The 24,116-nt window shown below is 40.1% G+C and overlaps 1 protein-coding gene across 1 annotated transcript in view; it reads left to right on the top strand.

Annotated features, from left to right (window-relative positions):
- RAPGEF5 (Rap guanine nucleotide exchange factor 5) overlaps positions 1–24,116 on the top strand; it is a 229,736-nt gene that overhangs the window by 98,876 nt on the left and 106,744 nt on the right. The window contains exon 8 of the mRNA XM_072783806.1: positions 16,500–16,573. Coding sequence (XP_072639907.1) covers positions 16,500–16,573 — 74 coding nt within the window. The remainder of the gene's footprint in view (positions 1–16,499; positions 16,574–24,116) is intronic.

Below are 24,116 nucleotides of genomic sequence, written 5' to 3' on the forward strand. Positions count from 1 at the left end.
ATGAGTGATGCTGTTGCAATAAAAGTGAAATTTGCTTCGTGTACTATTCTTTCCATTTATGTAACACACACATAAATACTGAACATTTGATAATTTCTAAATCAGACTTTTTCTTTATAAGCGGTCAAACTGTAGTTCTAGCTATTTGCTTTTTTTCAGATAGGTTATAAAAATACTGCATTTTAATGTTGCATACAGTGATTGAGATCTGTTTTTGGATTGAGGTGGGCAATAGAAATTTTGGCTCCAGAGTCAATAAGGTCGTGTGTTATACAACTTCATACATTTTTACAAAGTGTTTTTGTTTGGAGATGAGGAAACAAGGATGGATAGATACTTTAAAAAGTAATCCTAGGTTTCTTACTGAATGGTTACATCAAAATTCCCCTGTGACTAGAGAATTTTATTTTTCTAAAGCAGTGGTTCTCAAGATTCATTTGCATAGTAGTAATTTGCAGTGCTCCTGCCTCCCTCCCCCCGCCCCGCCCCCACTCCAGTTAAGCTTGGATGGAGGCCTTGATATCTGAATTTTTAACCAGCCTTCACCCCTAAGTGATTTAGGTGCCACGCTTTGACAGACACATTCCAAGGTCTGTGTGATATGCAGTCTCAGGGAGTGAGCTGATGTGTCATGAAGGCTGTTGGTCTAATGAACCAAGTATGGTAGGGACAATCAAAATGTTGTTTATACTTTGGCTACTAACTCATTTATTGGACAACTGCCTAACTCCTAGCTTTTCCGTGTTCCTTTACCCGACTAGAGATTTTGTCATGGGAATGATAACAGAATTATAACATTCTCATGGTATTGGCAGTAAAAGCTTTATAAATGAAGTGAATTATTATCAAGGTTTTATTTGTTGGGCAAGACTCAGGAGTAAGAGAACATTCTCTCTCTCTCTTTTTTTTAAGGTTTTATTTATTCATGAGAGACACAGAGAGAGAGGCAGAGACACAGGCAGAGGGAGAAGCAGGCTCCATGCAGGGAGAACTCAATCCTGGGACTCCAGGATCGCACCCTGGGCCCCAAGGCAGATACTCAACTGCTAAGCCACCTAGGTGTTCCCCCCTCACCCCCAGAACATTCTCACTGAGGTTTTCCACACTAAACTTACCAGGAAACCATTTGAAGGGGGAGTGGTTGGCACTATTTAAAGGGGAAGTGAATTTAACCCTGGCTCCCAACAAGTGCCCCTGACCCAAAGCTGCATCCTCGGAAAAGGATGGGAAAGCCAATCCTTATGAACTGTGGTCTGATCCCAAGTCAATAGAATGAACAGGCTTGTCTGGTTCACCCCTTTGCTAAAAAGTGGCTAGCTTTTCTCTATTGAAAATATAAACATTTAATAAAAACAAAGCATAAAAAAACACAAAGCGTTCACCTACTAAAATCAATGAAGAAGTTTACATGTTATCATGTCATTGTTTTCTGGTAGAAAAATAACTGTGAGAAATGTGAGGTTACTTTGGATCCATCCTGAGGAACAGATGGTAGAGAGCCAAGCATGACAGATACAATCTCCATCTCAGGTTTATATGTTCTTATTCATTTTGATTTTTCATTTTGTTTTTACATGTTTAAAAGGCCCATTTCTGTCATAGTTCCAAAGGTGGAGCTAAGTGCGGGTGATTTTCCTCTGTCTGAAGCGGAGAGTATACAGTAAACACAAATTTGTCACGTATTAGCAATAAAACCAACTTCCCCACCCTTCAGATGTGGGTCTTTAAAGGAGTTTGGAGATTGTCGATAGGCCCTGGCCGAGAGCCTCTCTTGCTGCCCGAGAAGGCGTAGGGGGCATTGTCTTGGCCGCCTGTGGTGTGCCTACCTTGTCTGGTCAGGGAAGGGGCTTATTCCATCACGAGGCTTCACGGTGTTAGAGCTGCACACCTGGGATGCAGGCTCTGACAGCAGGTGCCTCGGACCCTCGGCCACTTAGACGCACCCCCAAAACTAACTACGGCCCCAGAATTCACACCTCACATTTGTACCTAAGTCCAAGTAACTGAAGTTGTTTTCTTTTGCTGGTAACATTAGGCCTACACGAATTAACTAATTTCAGGGTTAGTCTTCTCACCAAATGGACGGTTTCATCAAAAGATCACATTTATATATATGGGTGGCTCAGGCCCCTCCAAGGAAATTTTCATGGGACCTGTTGTAGTGCAGTTTTTTTATTAGCTTGCTATTCCAAGAAGAAAGATAAATAAAACAACTGACAATTTTATCAATTTTATATGAAAATTCAAAATACATATACTTGTTTGAGAGGAAATATGAGTCAGTGCCTTTGGCATGGATGTGAAAAATAGTTTGGGTTGACAAGCAATGCTGTATCAAAACCTTTTTTTCCCTGCATGTGTTTTGGCTTGGTTTTGTTACCTTATCTGGTAATAATCATACAAGGTTATTTTGTTTTATGAGCCATTAAAGCACTTACATCGACACTTAAAAGTGGTAACGAACAGATTCTCAGAATTACTCTCTACACTGAAATGTAGGTGGGAAGTGCTATGTTCTTGTGACGACTACACTGGGTCCTCTGCAAGCTGCTACCTACTGCCAGAGAGCCACATTTTAGCTGTTTTAGATTTGAACTCTTTTTTATGATAAACTGTCCCTTCAGGCTATTGCTCCTGCCTGGGCTGAGTATAAAATACCCCCTTTGGGATTCCTCAGTCCCTGGTGTGGAAGAGTCACTGGAACCTCACCATGCTCTTGGGCATCTCTAGTCTCTGCAGAGGTCCCCATGTCGGTCATTGATGCCCCTGTGATATTTGCAGTGATAGTCAGGGGCACATCCCTGCTGGGTTAGGGTCTCTGGGCCTTTCGGGCTGTCTTGCCCTGTATTGCCTCCTGCTGAAGCTATAAACCCCACTGCTTCCCTGTCATGTGCTCCATCCAGCCAATGGCCCTGAATAAGGTAGGCTGCACTGCAGGCCTCTGTCCCTAGGACATATAGAAGCTTGTGAGTCCTTGCAGATTTCCCATCCTGGGAAAGAGGAACAACTCAAGAATACTAAGCTCTGGACCTCATCTGCCCCTTGCCCGCCTTAGCTTTACTGTGCTCACTGAAAAAGCCTTTCTTTCACTGTGAGTGAAAGCTCACAGCTTTCACTGTGAGCATGCTGACCCCCACCTGGGGCTGGGAGTTAGACTGTGACACAGTCTCTTCTGTGTGCTGTCTCAATCTGTGTGTTAAACTGCATTCCTGTCTTTGGTGTTGCCTCAACCATGTACCTGACCTCATCTTCTCAGAGCCCAAGCCCACTCAGGAAAGGTGAGGCCCATAGGTCTTACGTTTTCTCTCTGATGCCTCTTTAAGAGCCTGCCCCCCCAAACTTGACAGTCCACTTGCAGTATCTTGGAGACAGCCTTGAGCTTTTCTAGCCCATTACATCCTGACTGGTTCTTGAGGGGGACAAACCTGTGGCTTTGCTAGTCCAGGAAAAAGGGATTTGAGGTTTGAAACTTACAGAGTTGGTTCTTGATGTGCAAAGGAAGGTGACATCTCTCTATAAATTTTGCCGTTTCAAGGTAAAATTCTAACTTGATGTCAGAATACAAATTGTAATGACTTTCTTTCTATGTTCCTTATCCACTCTACCCCAGTAGTGGCTGGGCCTAATTAGGAGAAAGGCCCCATCCATGGCTAAAAATGGAAAAGGGAAAAAGCATGTTAACCATGTTTAGAGTAAAAGGTAGCTACCCTCAATCAAGCATTTCATGTCTACTCTTTCTTCCACATACTCATCCTGTGGGTAGTGTTGGTTATCATCCCTCTTTTTCAAGAAATGCAGTTGAGGTTTGGTAAAGTGGTAAAACTTGACAAAGGTCATATGCTAGAAGGACTGTAGGGATGATGCCATAATTTTTTCCCAAATGTGTAATAAATGATAAAAGGAAGTTTCTTTAAATTCTAGCAGGGTAGATTAGATGAGGGTTAAGGAAAATTCACATCTTTTCCTGGCCACCTCTTGAGCTGCCCACCCTCCATTGATTGCACTGTTTGGTATCTTTGCTTGTATTTGCAAACACAAGGACTCTTACAGAATTGGTGGTGGTTCTTCTGTATGTTTTAGAATTTCCTTGTTACGTCATTGGGAAGATTTAGCAGTAGCATTACTGACAATTCAGGAGCAAGAAAAGCTTATGGACATCATATGTGTGGCAGAAAGCTATAATGATATTTTTAAAAAGCAGATAACTGGTCTACTATAAAACCTTAGTTAAGCATCAATGTAGGTATAACCTGTTGTGCTTTCTTTTTTACAGTCCTAGAGGTGGATTTGTGTAGCTGTGAAAAGCAAATCAAGGGACTCCAGATCACTTCTAGCTCAGCTACTTGCTATAACTTAGTGGCTTCCAGAGGCTTATTTTCTTATTCTGCAAAATGGAGCTAATGGCACATGCCTCAGGGGCTTGTTTAGGTCAGAGGTGGGGAGGAGAGTTAAATGAGATGCTGTAAAGCATGTAGCTCTACGTTGGCACATAGTTAGACTCAGAAATTACTTTTATTTCTTAAGATAATTTTTTTTTTATTTTCTAATTTTTATTTAAATTCTAGTTAGTTAACATACAGTGCAGTATTGGTTTCAGGAGTAGAATTCAGTGATTCCTCACATACATATGACACCCAGTGCTTATTATAACAAGAACCCTCCTTAATACCCATCACCCTTCTCTCCCATCCCCCACCCACCTCCTTCATCAACCTCAGTTTGTTCTCTATCCTTAAGAGTCTATTATGGTTTCTCTCTCTCTCTCTCTTTTTTTCCCCTTTCCCATATGAAAAGATACTGAATATCACTCATCATTAGGGAAATACAAATCAAAACCACGATGAGATACCACCTCATACCTGTCAAGAATGGCTAAAATAACACAAGAAACAACAGGTATTGATGAGGATGCAGAGAAAGGGAAATCCTCTTGCATTGTTGGTGGGAATGCAAACTCATTCAGTCATCAGAAAAACAGTATGAAGATTCCTCAAAAAGTTAAAAATGAACTACCCTGAGATTCACCAGTTGCACTACTAGGTAAAATAATACAGATCCAGAGGATACAAAAATACAGATCTGAAGGGGCACATGCACCCCAATATTTATAGCAGCATTATAAACAATAGCCAGACTATGGAAAGAGCCCAGATGTTCATCAACAGATGAAAGGATAAAGAAGATGTGTGTATATATACAATGAAATATTACTCAGCCATCAAGAAGAATGAAGTCTTGCCATTTGCAATGATGTGGATAGAACTAGAGTGTATTATACTAAATGAAATAAATCAGAGAAAGAAATACCATATTATTTCACTCACATGTGGAATTTAAGAAAACAGATGAGATAAATCTTAAAATTTTAATTCCTGAGAGAGCTATAGAGTAGAGAAATGCACTAGGGACTTTTTATTTTATTTTATTATTTTTTTGGGTGGAGGGAGAGGGAGAGAGAGAATTTTTAAGCTGGCTGTATGCCGGCATGGAGCCAGAGTTGAGGCTCTATCTCAAAGCCCTAAGATCATGACCTGAAATGAAATCAAGAGTCAGATGCTTAACTGACTGAACCACCCAGGCACCCCTGTACTAGGGTCTTTTTAAATGAATGAACATCTGGGAGTGTCTAAGAGCCATTGCCGCTCATATCTTTATCATGTGATTATAGCAGATTGGCCCAAACTGTCCTGCCACCAGAAATATCCTCAAGGCATTTCAAAACCGAAAGCTTTTCTCTCTCTCAACATAAATGCTGAAGAAAAATCATAGCTAAGGTTAACTTGATTATTTTTTAAATTAAAGTTTTATTTTAGTTTGATCCTGTACAAGCCATCTTTGTGTTAAGAGGAAACTTGTATTTTTCTGGTATGTTTCCTCGAAGAGCAACTGAAAGGTTCTTAGGCTCAAGTGCTGATGACTCTGGCCAATGGAGCAAATATTTATGATCTAATGAAAGGATTTGATACTTTGTTCTTTTAGCATTATCAATTTTCTCTGCTGAATAACTTTTCCATTGACTGGACATCTATTAAATGTTACTCAAAAGAAAATGCTGTGAAAACCTATTACAAAGTAGAGGAAAGGAAATTTGAAGGGTCTTGGCTCTAAGACAAAAGCTTTAAGAATTGAAGGGGAATCCTCTCTGCCTGAGGGCAGGATAAATCATGCAGTCAGCAAGGAGCAGGGAAACAGTCCAGAGCTTGAGCTGCCATCAGCCAAGTGTGCAGAGTGTGGAGCATCTGATGGGGGGGGGGGGGGGGGAGATGGCAGCTTTTCAGCTACCTCTGATTTTAGCCTCCTCGCTATAGATTTATTATTTTGTCTGAGTGCTGTGAATTTCTAGGACATCAGTGCACATATATTCAGATATTAGTAAAACCAGTGCCTTTCTTTCTTCCTTTTTTAAAAAGATTTTATTTATTTATTTGACAGAGAGAGCACAAGCTGGGGGAGCAGCAGAGGGAGAGGGAGGAGCAGGCTCTCTGTTGAGCAGGGAGCCCAATGCAGGGCTCGATCCCAGAACCCTGAGATCATAACCCAAGCTGAAGGCAGATGCTCAAACAACTGAGCCACCCTGGTGCCCCAAAGCAGTACCTTTCTTTTGTGCAGCAAACATTTATTATTTTCTCTATATAGAATGCAGAGTTTAGGAAGCATGGTAACAGTTGAAGAGGTATGTAGGAACACTCAACAATGAGTAAGTCGTTGACCCTGATTTTTACAGGCTGAACTCCTCGTAGGAAATTCAAATCAGTTCTTGCTGAGACTGTATACAGTAAACTTCTTGTTTCCTTTGTTTTCATTCTCACTCCTGTTCAATTCGTTTTGGACAATTTAAGTCTTCATGGTGCATTGAAGCAGGTAAAGAGTCAGACCTGGGTACTTAAGCATCTCCTACACTGACTTCCTGTGTGATCCTTGGCTAGTTAGCATCTCTTTGCCTCAGTTATCTCATCTGTGACATGAGAATAATCATAAAAGTGCTTGGAATCTGATCAAGGAGACCAACCATACATCTGCCCTAACACATCCTTGGGATCACCTAAATAGGATCTGATTTAACTCTGATTTCTATATGAAATGAATCAATTAACTGTTAAGTGGTAAATGGATCCTGCTTTGGTCAAGGAGGCTGGTTGTATCTACTGGAAATGTATTAATGTTCCTTGCTGGGTTTGAATATGGTTAATAAGTGTACTTTGTCAGTGCACATACACACACTGCTGAAGTCCCACCAAGGCAGCCCCATCAGCCTGTGGAATTACTAGCTTTTGGCTGGCAATGAGTGGTCATTCTGAAACCAAGTCATGCATGGGCTGTTGCTGGATTTGGGCAACACGGTTTTATCCATGTCCACAAGTGACCTCTTTCCTCAGCAAGAGTGCTGGAAAAATTACATGTGTGGAAAATTAAAAATTAAGCATGTCAGTTAAATTGCCAAATGACATGATTCAAAAGAAGCCAAATCCTAAATTCCAAGAAGAAGAATTTATTAATAAAAGATTAAAAATGTTTTGTTACATAAAAAATTAAATAAACATTCTTTAAAGTTCTTTTATTCATAGAAACTAAATTTCTCACTAGCCCTCCTAAAAATGTACTGAATAAGTATTTAACAAATGTTAAAAAAAAAAATAAAAGTATTTAACAAATGTTGGCATAAAGAGGTATTAAATTATTAGCCTACCCACACTGACCACATACCTCAGGCCAGCCTTGCCAGTACCTCCATCAGAGGGATATGGAAAGATTCTCTGGGACAGCCCACATGGAGAACCTGTGTCTGAAACATCGTAACTCGAGGGTTGTATATATTTAGCATAATGGTGGTGGTAGTGTCTTTGCTCACATCACCTTACTTGCTACTAAAAGCCCTCCAGCTCCTCAGCCTAACATAGAAACCCAAGTAACTTTTGTGGCCCTGTTTTCTAGTATTTCTAGTATTCCCCAACACTCACTGGGATGACTCACTGGTCCCATGTTAAATCCCTTGCTTTTCTCCACCTTACCTCTGTTTATACACTCTCTGCCTTGACTTCCCATCTTTTCCTTCATCCACCAATCAGAATCTACCTTTTCCTTGAGGCTCCTTCATAATCTTACCTGCTCCCCCAAACTGGATGTGACATTGAGTGTTTGTATTTACCTTACAATTTTTACTTTCTTCAGTTCAATAGACAATTACTTAGCAGCACTATGTGGTAGAAATAATAGGAAAACATACTCTCTCCCCTCGAGGAACTCAGGGTGTAGATGAGTAAAGAAGGAGGTTTATGTTGCTAGCTATAAAACGCCAAGATACAAAATGTAAATGTACAGAAAAAGAGCTTTGTTAGGCCAAGAGGAAGGACTTTTCATTTAATCTAGGGCCTTGGGTGGCAGGTAGTGATCATACTTGCCTTTTGGAAGTGGAACTGTATGGAAGAGAGAATGAATGGGAGGAGAAGCTGGCTGGGAGGCTGTGGCAGGGCCCAGAGGAGAGGTGGTGTGGTCGTGAACTCTGGCTGTGGCAGATAGGAAGGAGGATGAAGACATTTCACAGGTGGAAGTGACAGGGTATAGTGAGAGGCTGACATGAGGGTAGAGGGGAAGGAAGAACATGAAGACACCTGGAGATGACAAGCTAAAATTCTGCAGGAGGAGGAAGAGGCTTGTGAAATCTGGTGGACATGATGCTGGTGATTTCAGACCTTTGTGTCCTCACACCCTGGGGACAGAGGCCATGCCACTGCACTGTGATAGCAACTTGTCCGTAGCAGGTACATGATAGTCTGTGAAATGAAAATGTTCAGAGTGTAACTGGAGACATGGTCTGGGACTCAGAGAAGAGGGCAGAGATGGAGACACAGATTTGGGAATAACCTGCATAAGCATGAAAATTAAAACCATAGGAACAGATAAGATCCCCGAGGAAAGAGACAGAGAGAAAAGAGAGCCTGCGGGAAACTTGCATTTTTAGAGGGTTTGAGGATGATAAGGACCCAGAACACAGAGTTCTAAAACAACAATCTCAAGTTCAGCTCAGAGGCTAAACCAATTGGGACTGAGTAAAGGCAGCTGGGACAGAGATGTAGTAGGCATTGGTCAGCTTTCAAAGAGAAGTTCAAATGGCACTCTGGATGGGCCAGATTATAATATGGCATATCTTGATGGCATATCTTGAATACTGAGCAACAGTTTTCAAATTTTAACACTAAAAAAAATACAGTGCTGAAGTGAAGGCTGTAAATGCTTTTTCCCTTACTTTTTAAAGAATAGAAAAGATTTGAGCATTTTGAAGCATTTGTGATTATATATTGGTAACCAAAAATAAATAGACTCGATCAGCATTTCTCAGTGCAAGCTTGTTTGCGTGCCACCTCAGAGAGAATGTACTGCTTGCTGAATGTGGATGGAGCCTTGTTGAGGGGCCTCCTAAAATAAATATTATGGCTTTTCTCCAGGAATGGGAGAAAAAAATAGATGGTTATTTAGATAATGAGGAATGGCGCTCTGCCTCCTGTGGCCTGGAAACACCTCAGTGTTTTCCTAACATGTTAAAGTCCACAGCCCACTGAACACAAAAAACACCCTGACCTAGTACATATCTCATCCACATGGGTGAAAAATACTCAATGTTACTAGTGGGGATGCATTCTGATGTTTAAATTTTATGCTCTTTCTTTTATATTATGTTCTGTTTCATTAGAAAAGACATACTGGGGGCACCTGGGTGGCTCAGTTGGTTAAGCATCTGCCTTTGGCTGGAGTCATGATCCCAGGGTCCTGGGATTGAGTCCCAGGTCGGGCTCCCTGCTCGCGGGGAGCCTGCTTCTCCCTCTCCCTCTGCCTGCCCCTCTCTCCTACTCATACTTTCTCTCTCTCTCTATCAAATAAATAAATAAAACCTTGAAAAGAAAAGAAATACTGGTCAAGACCCACATGAATGGACTTGTTGGTGTGTATTTTGACCCATACTGTACCGTTCCATCCTTGATAGACTTGAACCACCACAGGTACAGGGGAGGGCTAGTGCAGGTCACTTAACCTCTATTCTTTAACCTATAAAGTGGGTATGACTTTATCTGTCCATATCTTCAGGTTGCGTGAACATCAGAAGAGACACTTGATGGAAATTTTCTCCCTATAAAAATGCTAGAGGCTAGGTTATATTCATTTTAATTTTTTGCCAAGTATTCAGTGAACTCTTTTTCTTGACTGTATTTGCTGGTTTCTCACATGGAGACTTGAAATGCTTAATTTTTATCTGTAGTAAAATTTTTAGTTGGTTTGTAAATTAAAAAAAGAGTTTGGTTTGTAAAGAACACTTTAAAGTATCGTTACCTAGTGTGTTATGATCATTCTGTTTAATATTCTGTGAGTGCGGCTCTTTCTTACCTTTGCAAAATTGACCAGAAATTAAATAAGCATTGTTTTGAAAGGATGTCAGGCTTCTTTATGTTTAAGTAATAATATTAGTAGAGTTATTAAAACAATTTTCTTAGCAATCATCCTAGTCAGTCATGAGAGAAAATCTGTTCTGAAGATAACAAGAAGTGATGTTAAGGCAAGCCCTAAAATCTCGGAGGCTGTCTATGGTAGTTCATCTTGAATGGCTCTTGGCTAACTTACAAATAGATTCATTTAAACTAAGTACTCTTAGGTGAATTCATGCTAATTAGTCCACAGATACACTTAGTTCTCATGTGGACTCTCATGTTTGTTGCTCAAAATATATGCTTTAGATCTTGTGCTTGTGACTTTTGTTGTGTAAGTTATTTTCAAAAGCCTTTCTTGGTTTTAAACTCTGTGTTGGGAGATAAGGAGATGGTTTGTGTTGGCAGAGAGGGAGGCTCTGAGCCTCCCTTGGTCCCAAAAGCTGTCATTCCTGTGTACGTGATCCACTGGAGGGAAATGTCCCAGAATCAATATTTGTGTAGGAAATTTTCCCCCCAACCTACGCTTACTCTGATCAGATAAAAGAAAATTCAGCTAAAATAATCTAAATAACTGCTTCCTCCTCCTTCTATCACATGAGCTACACCACTAGGAGGCATGAAGAGGGAAATTGTCTTTTTATGTATTCCTTGACATTAATCTTCATAATCAGGGGGTCACCAGAACACTCCTTTTTAGGTGACTGTGTATTTCATACATGAGGCTTCCCAGGGTGATTGTAAATCCTCAGAAGTCCCACATAAGGACGTTTTTGTTCCCAAGAACTATATGTGAACTACTGGCTAAAATGTATTCTTGGAATCATACTTTTTCAGTGTTTCCAAGAAAATAATGTTATTTATGTATTGGAGGAGACCACACTCTTTTTCTTGCCGTCAGGGTGCTGCAGTTAAGAGTCTCCCAGAACCTTGAGAGTCTCCATTGTGCAGACTGAGATGGATTGCTAAGTTACCTTTGCCACATCCCTGAACTTGCTTTTGTTTGTAGTTCTTGCTCTGTGAATCAAACTTTAATGCTAGGCAACTAATGTCGAGGTCTTCAAAGATGTCATGAGAAATGTAGTATTGTTGGTTGGAGGTAAGCTAGAAATACAGAACTGAATGTTTATCCCAAGTACGCTTTTATGCGAATCCCGACCTCCTTTGTTTCTATTTATGTGAACTAAGAATTATGCCTAAATCTTAAAAAATAGTGTTAGCTCTCAATTCTGAAATCGTTATTCATTCTTGCATATCTTATGTTGTAGTATAATGTGAAATAATAAGTACCTACATGCCAGAATGTTGTTTTAAAAACAAAAACATGGACAGGATGGTTTCTGTTCAAACAGTCCTGCCTTTGCATCCTCACTCCTTCACAATTTCTAGGACTTAACCGTTGGGGTTGTCTTCTGGCCTCAGAGTATCCCTTATCAGAGCCTTGGGCCTCTGGGCCTTTTCACTCAGGACTTGGACTGTCATCACACCCTCCTGCACAATGGGTGTTGGTTTGCCTGGCTGATTGACATGGGAGAGTCTTTGTAACCATGGTTTTGAGCAAATATAAAGGCATCACAAATGGCCGGCTCAACTATTCTGGTTCCTATAAACTTTCCTCTTTGGGATAGCGTCTCTCTCCATCTTGATTGCTTATAGACCAAAATGCCAAAAGCACACTTAAAGAAGATATCCAAAAGCTTTCTCTGCACTTTTGACATTTTCAGGGACAAGAGAGATGCTGAGTTTACTTGATCTTTCTACTTTCCAGAAATGTAAGACCCTCTAGTTGTTCATTATTCTTTCAGATGTTCTGGTTGAGCTTAACTAGATAATTGGGAAAGGATTTAAGCTTCCCAATTCTACAGACTAACCTATGTGGCAGAGGGATTCCAGCTACCTTCTTGAGGTGCTTGGCAGTGTTGGTGCTCTATCGTCTGGTTTAAGCTGTACTAAAACTGCTTATTGGTATAACTTTGCTCCCACCTTCTGACTAAAACACCTTACCCCTATCACCCCATCTTAGCTCTCCTTTCCCCAAATTTTTTCCACTTTTCTGAACCAAGGCAAAGGGACATTTCTACGACACATCAATTCCGCACATGCTAGGCACCTGGGAGGCAGGATCTTAACCTCTCAAATGTGCATTTCTCCCACCACCAAGAAAGGTAAGGAAGATAAACAAGTGCCAGGAATGGGCGAGGCCGAGCAGTAACATAGAGGCACAGAGGACAGGTTGAGGCCCAGGAGGAGAGGACTGGGAAATGCCTTCCCTGATGGTGCCAGCCAGAAGCCATCCTTCCCTCCACGCGGCCCTGAGGACACAGCACCCTGTGGCGTGCAGGGGTCTGATGGCCACTTCTAGATTGTCCCTTCTCGTCAGAATCACATCTTAGATAGCTTGATTTTCTTTTTCAGCACTTGACCCATTGCCTTGCCCACAGTGTTCTATCAATGTTTTCTGATCAAAACTCTGATTGAACTTTCCACTTGTTCAGGATCATTCCCGTTATAGGAAAACTGCAGAACCCTCTCAGTGTATATTCTCTTCTGAGAGAGAAGCACAGGACCACCCCTGGCTGGTGGTGCTGCCTTCTGTGGTCCCCCAGTAGGAAACCTGTGTCTTTTTTGCACTTGCCTATTTTAAGTCACTTTGTCTCCAGACTCTGTAACAATCTCAGTCCAGCTCCGCTCCGGCTTACTCAAACAGATATTCCTGAGCTACAGATTCTAAATGGAAGCTAGTTACTACCTCCCCCACTCACCTGATTAGACCTTATTACTACTGACTGGTCAGGGAAGGAGGGTCACTGACTCTGTCCCCTGACTTTGGCAGAATGACTGTCACCTAGGGGCCATTGGGGTTCCTTTCCTGGAGGAACACCTGCCTGTTCTCTAGGGACTAGACCTTATTTTCCTTCTGTGCTGCAGTAGAGCATGTTCTCGGTTTTAAGCAAACATCTATGAGAGACAGCCCCCTCCCCCCAAAAAGAGGCCCCAAGTAAAATACAACCCGGAAAGGTTATGGACAATGAATTCTTTCTGCTGGAGATCACTTTCTACAACTAAATCTGAGTTTTTCTGTTTTTTTTTTTGTGTTATTTATTTATTTATTTATTTATTTATTTATTTATTTGTGATGAAAGGGTTGCCCTTTGGTAAGGAAAGAGATATTTAGTCATAGAGTTAGACATCATGGAAATCCAAACCAGATTTTTTAAAAGCATGGTCCTCTCAAAAGAGAAATAGTAATGACAGTAACATTAATGATGACATCAACAATATGGCAGATTATTAAAGGAAATTAATTAACTTGAATAAATGCTGTGAATGTCTTCCCTTCAAAAATAAAAACAAAAACATGAATTTAGTTGGGAGAATATTCCAAAATGTAATTTTCATCATTTTCATCTAAACTAAAACTGTAAAGAGCAAAATTCAAATTAAAGCATCAAGTGCTAAGACAGGGTTCACACACGTGTGGGTGCACTTGTCCCACATGAGTGGCCCTCCAGAATTGCTCCCTATTATAGATTAAGGAAAGATTTATTTCAGTTAGTGAAGTAGAGTTCACTTCACCAGCAATGCATTTTTTTCAAAAAAGTTTCCATGCCTAGCATGGAGCATAATTCAGGGCTTACGCTCACAACTCTGAGCTCAAGAGTCGGATGCTTACCTGACTGAGCCACCCAGGCACCCCCAGCCAATACATCTCTAAGTGGAATTTACAGTTATGCTGTATTTTTCTCTTAGCATTCTTGACTCTAGTTTTTCAGAGAGCATATGAGTGTTTTTTTCTCTTCTTAAGTTTCCTCATAATCGGGCAACCATAGCAACAGGGGACCCCCTTTAAACAAACATAAATGGAACTTTTTGCTGAAAATAGAAGAAAGGCTTCTATCCACTTCCGCTGTTCCTGTCTTGCCTTTAGATGCTCAATGATAGGAGTTAGCCAAGTTATTGGTGGAGTTTAATAGAAGAATTTCCCTCCCCTCTTTTTTCATAAAGAGTTATGAAAGAAGTAGTTTCTGTAAATAGATGTAGTCAAGTTGTGCCATTTGGGGCACTCGGGGAGCAACTAACTGTTCATCTAGGTGGTTTCTACAGAGCTTATGCTGTGTGCACAGCATTTTATATGCACTCTCTGCCTGGTAAGCCCTGCACAGTAGGCATGGGAGGCATACAAAAGCCAAAGGTACATGAAATGATACTTTGAAAAAGTACATAGCAGAGAGCACAGTATTTGAAAGTCCACAAAACAATGTGAACTTGAACCCAGGGCATGAGCTCATGGTCAGCAAGATAGGTAATGTTTTTGCCTTGCTTTGGATAGAGAGGGCAAAAGAAAAAATGGCATGGCAGATACAAGGAATAGCTTATTCTACATTGGAGCCATCCTTGATTGCTTCTTATTCTCATCTTCTCCAACTACCCAACCGTATTCAGTGCACTGGCAAGTGGTGTCCTATTTATTTATTTATTTATTTATTTATTTATTTATTTATTCATTCATTCATTCATTCATTCATTCGAGAGAAGGAGAGAGGCAGAAGCAGGCTCCATGCAGGGAGCCTGATGTGGGACTTGATCCCGGGACCGTGAGATCACGCCTTGAGCCAAACGCAGATGCTCAACCACTAAGCTACCCAGGTGTCCCACCATTTTAGCTAAAAATTTAGCTCAAGCCCTCCACGTTTCTTCAGCTCATCGCCACCTCAGTAGCCTAAGTCATTGTTAATTCTATTCGAGATGCCAGTAACAGTCACCTAACTGGTCTCCTTGTTTCCTTTCTTACTTCTCTTGAGTCTATTCTCCCCAAAGAAGCCAAAAAGAACTCTTGAAAATATACATCAAATCATGTGATTCCCAATTTAAAATTCCTTAGTGGTTTCCCACATTCTTAGACTAAAATCTGAATTCCCTGAGTAGTCTGTGTTCTCTCTAGGTTTGTCTCCTGTCCCTCTCACCTGTCATGGGTGGCTCCATCTCCACCTTGTGGGCCCAGCCCAATTATGATTTCTCTAGGGACACCCCCAGTTTATTTTCTGTCATCTCCCCATTTATTATGACCTTTAATGCCATCTTATTTTTTAATTATTATAATTATTATGATTGTTATTGTTAGTTGTAGTAGCAGGAGTTGCTGTTCATCGGCTCTCTTCCCAGCAAGGGTGTATACTTCATGAAATCAGGGCTCGCTTGCCTTGTTCTAGGAGTAGCCTCAGTGCCAGGCCCATAGCCAGCACTCAATAAATATTTTTAAAGTGAAAGAGCAAACTGTACACAGAGGAAAATAATCAAATCACTCTGCTTGGGTCAGGGTTGTATTGAATGTCAGCATGGAGTTGGAGATTAGGAGGAAGCTAGAGAATTCAAGGAAGACCTTCAATGATGAACAGAGAATTCATACTTGATAAGATAAGCGTTACATGGGCCAACGTGTGGCATTTGTTTTGTTTTTTGAGACTGATTATTTCAGCAGTTGTGCCCCAGCTGGATTGTATTAGGGAGAGGGTAGAATTAAGAGCTCTGTGTTAGAGATGATTGCACCAGCACAGAAAGGGTGACAAGGACTTGGATAGGGAGATGCTGGGGAAAATATGGGATAAGAGATAGATACATGATTCCACAGTCCAGAATTTTATGGTAACAATACACTGAGCAGTCTAAATAGACAATATTATGCTTTCTGTTTTAGGCCACCATAAACTACCAGCCAAAAACCCCCACGTTGTTTAAAAAAAAAAAATGTTCTCAGATAAACTTGATAGAAGCTTTCAGCTACACCCCAGCTGCCTCTGGCTAAAGCGTACTGACATGCTGATATCAGGATGGATTTAGGTGGAGAGAAGAAATGAAAGCAAACTTTTCCACTGCCATTGATTTAATAAACAAGTTAATGCACATGAAAAGTGCCCAGTGTAAACTTTCATCCAAATAATAAAAAATTGTGCTGATATTTATATTTTGTGAATCTCCCTAACATTGCTTTTTCCTGCCAAATTACTACCTGAAAGAAAATGATCTAAAACTGTTTTCTTATGATGCTCCATTTTTTAAGATTCTTTTTCTTTTCTTTGTTTAAAGCAATTGAACAAGATGAAGAAAACAGTGACAAACGCGTAATTGTGTCAGAAGCTGGAGGAGTTCCAGATTCTCAGGTATGATCAGTTCTGTGCCCGTCTCTCACTACACTTACTTGTCTTCTGTATTGAGAGTGGTGACATAATGCAGGTGTTGGCAGATGATACAGGTTTGGCTTTCCGTGTTCTGTAAAGAGTGGAATTACTGGGAATAAAGTACTTATTTTTGATAAAGAGGCATTTGACAAGAAGAGCCCTAAATTTTAATTATAGTTTGATTCATGAGAAAGGGACAGATAGGCAGACATTCTCCACTTCCCAGAGAGAGTAAGGAAAGTAAGTGCAGAACCAAGAGAGACCACCTTAGAGGAGACCACCCCCCTGGAGACCGCAGAGGAATCAGCTGGCTGACAGCGTGGCAGCTGGGGTTCAGCCAGACAGATGAGTGTGATGCCTCACCTGCCCAAGATTCTGTGCCAACACCTAGTATCTAACTAACAGCATGGATATGCTTCTAGCAGCATCTTACCTCCAAATATTGTGGCCTAACAACTTCAGATACCCTAGTGCTATCAAATGCTAACTCGATATAAATCACAGCATGTAAAGATTCTTGGCTTGTCTGACCCATTGCACTTCCTTTCAAGTTCTAAATCTGTTGATTCTGGTCATAATTACATTAGCTTTTTCAGTCAAGATGGCACAGGCTGTATCATTTCAATAAATTGATAGAAGGAATTATTGGGAGTTGTTTTACTGTGGTAATACTGAAAATGCTGCAATTATCATTTGTTTGTACTGAAATTGCATATCAAGTTTTCAAACAAACGTGGGCAAGAATCCCTAACATGGTATGTTCTACACTCTCTCTAAGATTTCTTAAATCATTGAATTATTAGACAGATACTTCTAAAGATAAATTATTTTTTTTTGTTTTGAATTTATCCTCTGGGCCAACGTCTGTTTTAATGCAATTCTATTTCTGTATCTTAGGATATACAGACCTGGCTTTTCAAGATTTTGTTTTGTTTTTTTTTTCCAACTGTGCCATAGTATACATCTATAGGAGCTACAGAGGGTCAAAATCATGAAACCAAACGAAACTAGTGAATCGATAATTAGATCAGGAACAGATTCTTTTTAGGTTTGAAAGGCAAGAGTTAAGTTTGCTGGAGACATAATTGTGGGTTATAGGCCAAGGCCATGGAGGAAGGAAAGTAGCTGTTACCTCATCTGTCACCTCATCTGACACATCTAAGAAAGCCTGACCTGCTGCCACAGTACAAGCACCAGTTTTATCCATTCGATTCTGCAGGTCCATCTTTCCAAATGTTCTGGGTAGCATTCTCAGTAGATCAAGTCCTGTAGGGTGAGCTCAAAGAAAACTTTGAGAATTTTACTATCAGAATTAGAAACATATGTGTGTACACATGGGTGTATACATTGACACTAAAATTTATTTTTTTTTTATTTTTTTTTAAATTTTTTTTTTAATATTTTTTATTTATTTATGACAGTCACACAGAGAGAGAGAGAGAGAGGCAGAGACACAGGCAGAGGGAGAAGCAGGCTCCATGCACCAGGAGCCCGACGTGGGATTCGATCCCGGGTCTCCAGGATCGCGCCCTGGGCCAAAGGCAGGCGCTAAACCGCTGCGCCACCCAGGGATCCCGACACTAAAATTTATTAAGTTGACGTTTGGTGTATATACATATAATTGATTGAGCACAACCCCCCATGATCACTGGTATTTTACATTATTGCAATCTTCAGAGCATATTTTAAGCAAGTAGAAATTGGTTTCTCATGCCTCCCTCATCCATGATGAAATCTATCACTATGGGGAAATGCCCTTAGGCTATTGAAAACTGGGTATGTGAAGGCTTAAGGTGGAGAGACTGGGTCTCATACACACATTTCTCACCTGCCCCACAACTAATTCTCTCCTCATATGTTAGCTTCTTTCTTCCTTTTCTCACTAAAAATATCTTTTCTGCTTGAGAAACTCCCTGTTTCAATGCAGTGCCATGTGGGTGGAGTGAAGCAAACAGTCCTTCATGCCTTTACACAAGCTCCTTAAGCGTCTAAACCTGTGAGTTCCTGCAGGGTAGCATCACTGTCTTTGTCACCATAGTGTCCTTGCATGTAAAGTCTGTGCAAGTGACCAGCATGTTTGGTTTTCATCTCTGTAGAATAGAGATCTTACAAAGTTGTCTTGAAGTTGGAATGAAGCAATGCAGAAAATGCCTGCATTTTCATTATGATTCAATAAATGTTAGTTCACATGTGGTATCGAGGGCCAGGCAGCTGGGGCTCTCCTCCTGGCTCTGGGGCAACTTATTCTTCCCTGGCCTCCTAGCCCTTTTCCTTAATAGTACTGAGAGTTCACTTGGGCAGCACTTTGGATGCAGTAGGCACTCGCCTAAGCTCTTAACTCCACAAAAAACCCTGTATTTACCACCATTTTACAGACAAACTGGTAAGTCTGGCTCTGACATCCTGGCTTTTTTTTTTTAATATTATATTTATTCATGAAAGACAGAGAGAGAGAGGCAGAGACACAGGCAGAGGGAGAAGCAGGCCCCACGCTGGGAGCCCAACATGGAACTAGATCCCAGATCTCCAGGATCAGGCCCGGGGCTAAAGGCAGCGCTAAACCTCTGAGCCACCCAGGCTGCCCTGACATCCTGGCTTTTAATGCCTATACTAAACTGATTTTCTAACATCTGTAAAATGGGGAGAATATATATGAAAGAAAACAGCACCCAGCACATAGTAAGTACTCAAAGAAGTTAGCCTCTATGAACTATTATCATGATCATGATCTTCTATCGCATTCCTTTTTTGGTTTGAATATTTAAGGCATCTAACATGGCTCAGTTGTAATATTACTCTCTGTCTACCATTATGGTATTTTTACATACATAAACATTCTAGACTCTCTTCATCATTCTATATAGGACTGAAGGATTAAAGAATTTTTATCAAAATATATGGAATTTGGGGGCACCTGGGTGGCTCAGTCAGTTGAGGGTCCAGTTCTTGATTTCAGCTCAGATGATTATCTTAGGATCATGGGATCAAGCCCTGTATCAGGCTCTGCACTCAGCATGGAGTCTGCTTAGGATTCTTTCTCCCTCTCCCTCTATGCTTCTCAGCTCTCTCTCTTTCAAATAAATTTTGTTAAGGCTATGATAGTGATCATAGAAAATATGATCATTTTAAATCCTTTACATTGGAATTGATTAGAATTTGCTTTTTTTCCCTTCTTTATTATTTGTCAACTTTGCTGCCCAACTTAGCAGTGTGATCAGTAATGTTTACAGACCTGAGCTATAATTTCAGGTCCAAACAAGACAATATATTGATGTCCTCCCTACTGTAGTCTGAAAGTTCAAGGAATCAAGTATATGAATAAGTGAATCTTTTACTTCATTTGCTATTTAAGTATATGGCAATGTATTTTTTAGTTTTATCAGAAGAGAGAATTATGTAAGTATAATAGATTAAGAAAATTTTGAGGAAAACAACAGTTAGAAATTCCATAGAACTATGGCTTCTGCCTCCTTCCCTCTCCCACCATCCTCGCTACTGTACTCTTGGCTGGATGTAATTTTATGCAATATTTGTGTAGGATGGGTCTGTCCAACCAAAATGATGCCTTAACTCATGTAATTCCAGAAAGGAGGAGGATCAGAGAAGTGAATCTCCTTAAACTTGCTGCCTCAAATGTACACTGAGGGGCCAGGAGTCACAGGATGGATCTCTGAGGCTCTGTGATGCCCCAGCATGGTGTCTGAGGCATGTACTAGTCGATGCCTTGGGGATTAGTAAATGCCTCACGCTCCCCATTATGTGTACTTTTCACCTTGGGTGCTGTGTGGCCCATTCTCCCAAGGAAAATGTATATTTTTCTAGCCCAACTAGGAAAAAATTTTTCATAGTTTTTTTTTCTTTCCCTGAAGAAATTTGAGAAATGAATAATTGCTGCCCTACAAAATAAAATAGTGCCATTATTATTTATCCATTTATAATTTATTATTATATTTAATATATTCTATTATAAATATTATGATTATATAATTCACATATGATATAGTCCATTATATATTACATTAATATATCCTATATTTTAATGTATTGCATATTATGTATTATTAATATCATACACTATTATTATTATTATTTAGTGTGAATTATCTTCTGAATTTTCCTGGAAGAGATTCTTAATATTTGTTGTTTAGAAAATAGGTGCATACCGTTAAGTTATGTAATGTGTCTTCCCAACCCATTAGTCATTTGAGCTTTCTGTTTAAAGTAGCAAAAAAAATTACTTTATGAATTTCTGTGTGAAATTGTTAAAGAAATGACTCTCTTAGGTCGTAATGAATAAGGATTTATCCAAATACCCTGAATTTGTATTAAGTAGCATTCTGTTCTTGAAAAAGTGCTTACTTGAAAAGTGGGCTCTTTCATCCTGGTTTTCCTTCTCTTTTGCATGATGTTTTATCTAAGTGTTTTAGAGAAAGTGATTTTTAAAGTGAAGATAACACAGACAGTGTTTTTATACATAAACTGTGCTCTTTCACCTTTTGTCATGAAAGTTATCATATATCATCCTTGTTGCCTTTCCTAAGGGAATCCTGGTCAAGCACCATTTTACCGCTAAAAGGATGGACCCAACATTTTTATGACTCTGCTTAGAAAGGAAACAGAATTAATTTACATTCATAACATTTCTCTTCTCAAATACTGAAAATCAGTATTTTCAGTATTTGAGTATAATACTTATATTTATAATAAAGTATAAGTATAATTAATTATACTTTACAGAGATTTTTTTTTTCAAAGCATACCTTGAAATAAGGCTCTTAAATAACTCTTCTGATGGTTCCAGATTAATCTTTTATTTTTTTCTTCTGGCTTAGCAGTGTTAGGTAAACTGTTTATAATTAATTTCATGTAGACAAACTAAGTAGTTCAAGAATGCGAAAGTCTAGATCAAGGGCTGTTACTTGCTTCTCCTGCCCTAACAAATCTCTCAAAATATATTAATAAATTCATGGGTTTCTTGAATTAAATCACTAAATTACAGAGCTGTGAAAGGGACCCCCAGAGAACATCTGGCTTAGTGTGATGCTTCCATAGAGGACTGTCTTATAAACTATCTAGGATGTATGGGTATCTTCCTGGGCTTCAACTTCTCCAGGGAATGAAGAAGCATTCATTACCCTCCTCGAAAGCCTTTTTTGATAGTTGTTAAGTAAGGAGTGCTGTAGAATTGATTATCTTATAAAAATGCATCTAGAAATTATGCAGAAACCAGAAAATCAGGACAGTAATACTCCTTTTGTAATTAGAAGATGTTTAAATTATAAATATGGAATAATTAAGTTACTCCAAAACCCATTTTTAAAAGTAATAGCATTTTGTGTTTAAAATACCTAGTTTGGGGCAGACCCTGGTGGCTTAGTGGTTTAGCACTGCTTTCAGCCCAGGGCGTGATCCTGGAGACCCAAGATCGAGTCCCACGTCAGGCTCCCTGCATGGAGCCTGCTTCTCCCTCTGCCCGTGTCTCTGCCTCTCTCTCTCTCTCTCTCTCTCTTTCTCTCTCTCTCTGTCTCATGAATAAATAAATAAAATCTTTAAAATAAATAAATAAAATAAAATACATAATTTGTGCACTCAAGTACGTTTCTAATAAAAATGTATTTCCTTATTAAAGAAGAGTCTATATTTAGAATCCTAAGCATATGATAATAATGAATGTTTAGAATTGCTTAAAAATTCATATTCCCACAGAAACCAAAAAAATAGTTAAGACATCTTAAGTTTTCACTACTCAGTCCCATTCTTTTATTGCTGATGATATTACCAGTTGTTTTAGAAGAATGAATGTGATGGGGTGCCTGAGTGGCTCGGTGGGGTTGAGCATCAGATTCTTGATTTTGGCACGGATCGTGATCTCAGGTGGTGAGATTGAGCCCTGTGTCAAGTGTGGAGTCTGCTTGAGATTCTCTCTCTTTCTCTCCTTCAGCCCCTCTCCCCACTCATGTACACACACTCTCTCTGTTTCTCAAAAATAAATAAATAAATTTTTAAAAGAATATATATAAAGGAAGGTATATGGATCTGTCTCCCATATATACAAAGGAAAGACCGTCTCCAAATGAGAACACATGCGAGCTTAGCCCAGTTAACTCTGGAACCTCTGCTGGTGCGAAGTAACAGGCTCAGTCTGATGTGCCTGTTTATTTCCAAGACGCTTTCTTCTGTGTGTCCTCTGTCCTTGGCCCCAATCCCACACACACCCTCTATCATACAGGGTGCACGGGGGAGCAGAGAGAGTTTAGGACTAATCCATCACACTGCGGAATAAACAACGCCAGGGCAGGTCCTAAGGTTGCAGGGTCATGAGCCTCCTCTCTCTGCTAGCAGGACAACATGTTACACACTGTCAGGATGACATGGATGGAAAGAGAAGAAATTCTAGCTGGCCGACTTCATTGAATTTTTTAGATAACAGAAATTTGTTAAGTGTCAAAGCTTTTAAAGGATGTTAATCATTTGTATATAGGAATTCCCCCACAAAGTTTCCTTGTCTTCTTAGTTTAAAGGAGGACATTTAACACCACTGATCTTCTTGTACCCTCTTTGTATTGATTAAAAGTGCCTCTTCAAGATCAGAGCATGTAATTAGTGTTATATAAGGTTATGGGCTCCATTAAAATCCTGACAAACAGAAATATGCTCCAAGGAGGATGGCTAGTATGGTGAAAAAATCTAAAAATAAAATCAAGTGGACCCTTAGTAATGCTTGACAATCTTATTCTACTTCCCTTGTCCTCTTTCCTCCTGAGTCAGGAGGGGGCAAACCTTAGCCTACTCCCTGTTTTTGTAAGTAAAGTGTTATTGGATCACAGCTGTGCTCTTTCACTTACCTATTGAATCTTCTCCTTTTGCACTAAAACTGCAGAGTTGGGTAGTTGGACGAGAGACCACGTTACCCACTAAGCCTGGAATATTGACACTCTGGCCTTTAAAAAAAATTGGCCACCCCTTACAACTGAAATGACCACCATATGCCTTCTTTTCTTATACCTCCACAACATCTTCTCACATTTCCTACTCTCAGCTAATAATTTGATTTATTTGGAAAATAGAAAGCATTCAGAAAAGAATTTCCAGGAGCACCTGGGTGGCTCAGTCAGTTAAGCATCCAACTCTTGATTTCAGCTCAGGTCATGACCTCAGGGTCTTGGGATAGAGCCCTGTGTCTGGCTCCCTGTTATGCTGGGAGTCTGCTTGAGATTCTCTCCCTCTGCCCCTCCCCTACCTTGCTCTTGTGTGTGTATACTTTCTGTCAGATAAATTTTTTTAAAAGATTTTATTTATTTATTCATGACAGACACACAGAGAGAGAGGCAGAGACACAGGCAGAGAGAGAAGCAGGCTCCATGCAGGGAGCCTGATGTGGGACTTGATCCCAGGTCCCCAGAATCACACCCCAGGCTGAAGGCGGCGCTCAACCGCTGGGCCATCAGGGCTGCCCAGATAAATCTTTTTAAAAAAAGAATTTCCACATTTTCCCACCACCAGATGTGCCAGCCTACCTATGTAT

This window comes from Canis lupus, chromosome 18 (genome assembly GCF_048164855.1).
Source record: "Canis lupus baileyi chromosome 18, mCanLup2.hap1, whole genome shotgun sequence".
NCBI classification, from domain to species: domain Eukaryota; kingdom Metazoa; phylum Chordata; class Mammalia; order Carnivora; family Canidae; genus Canis; species Canis lupus.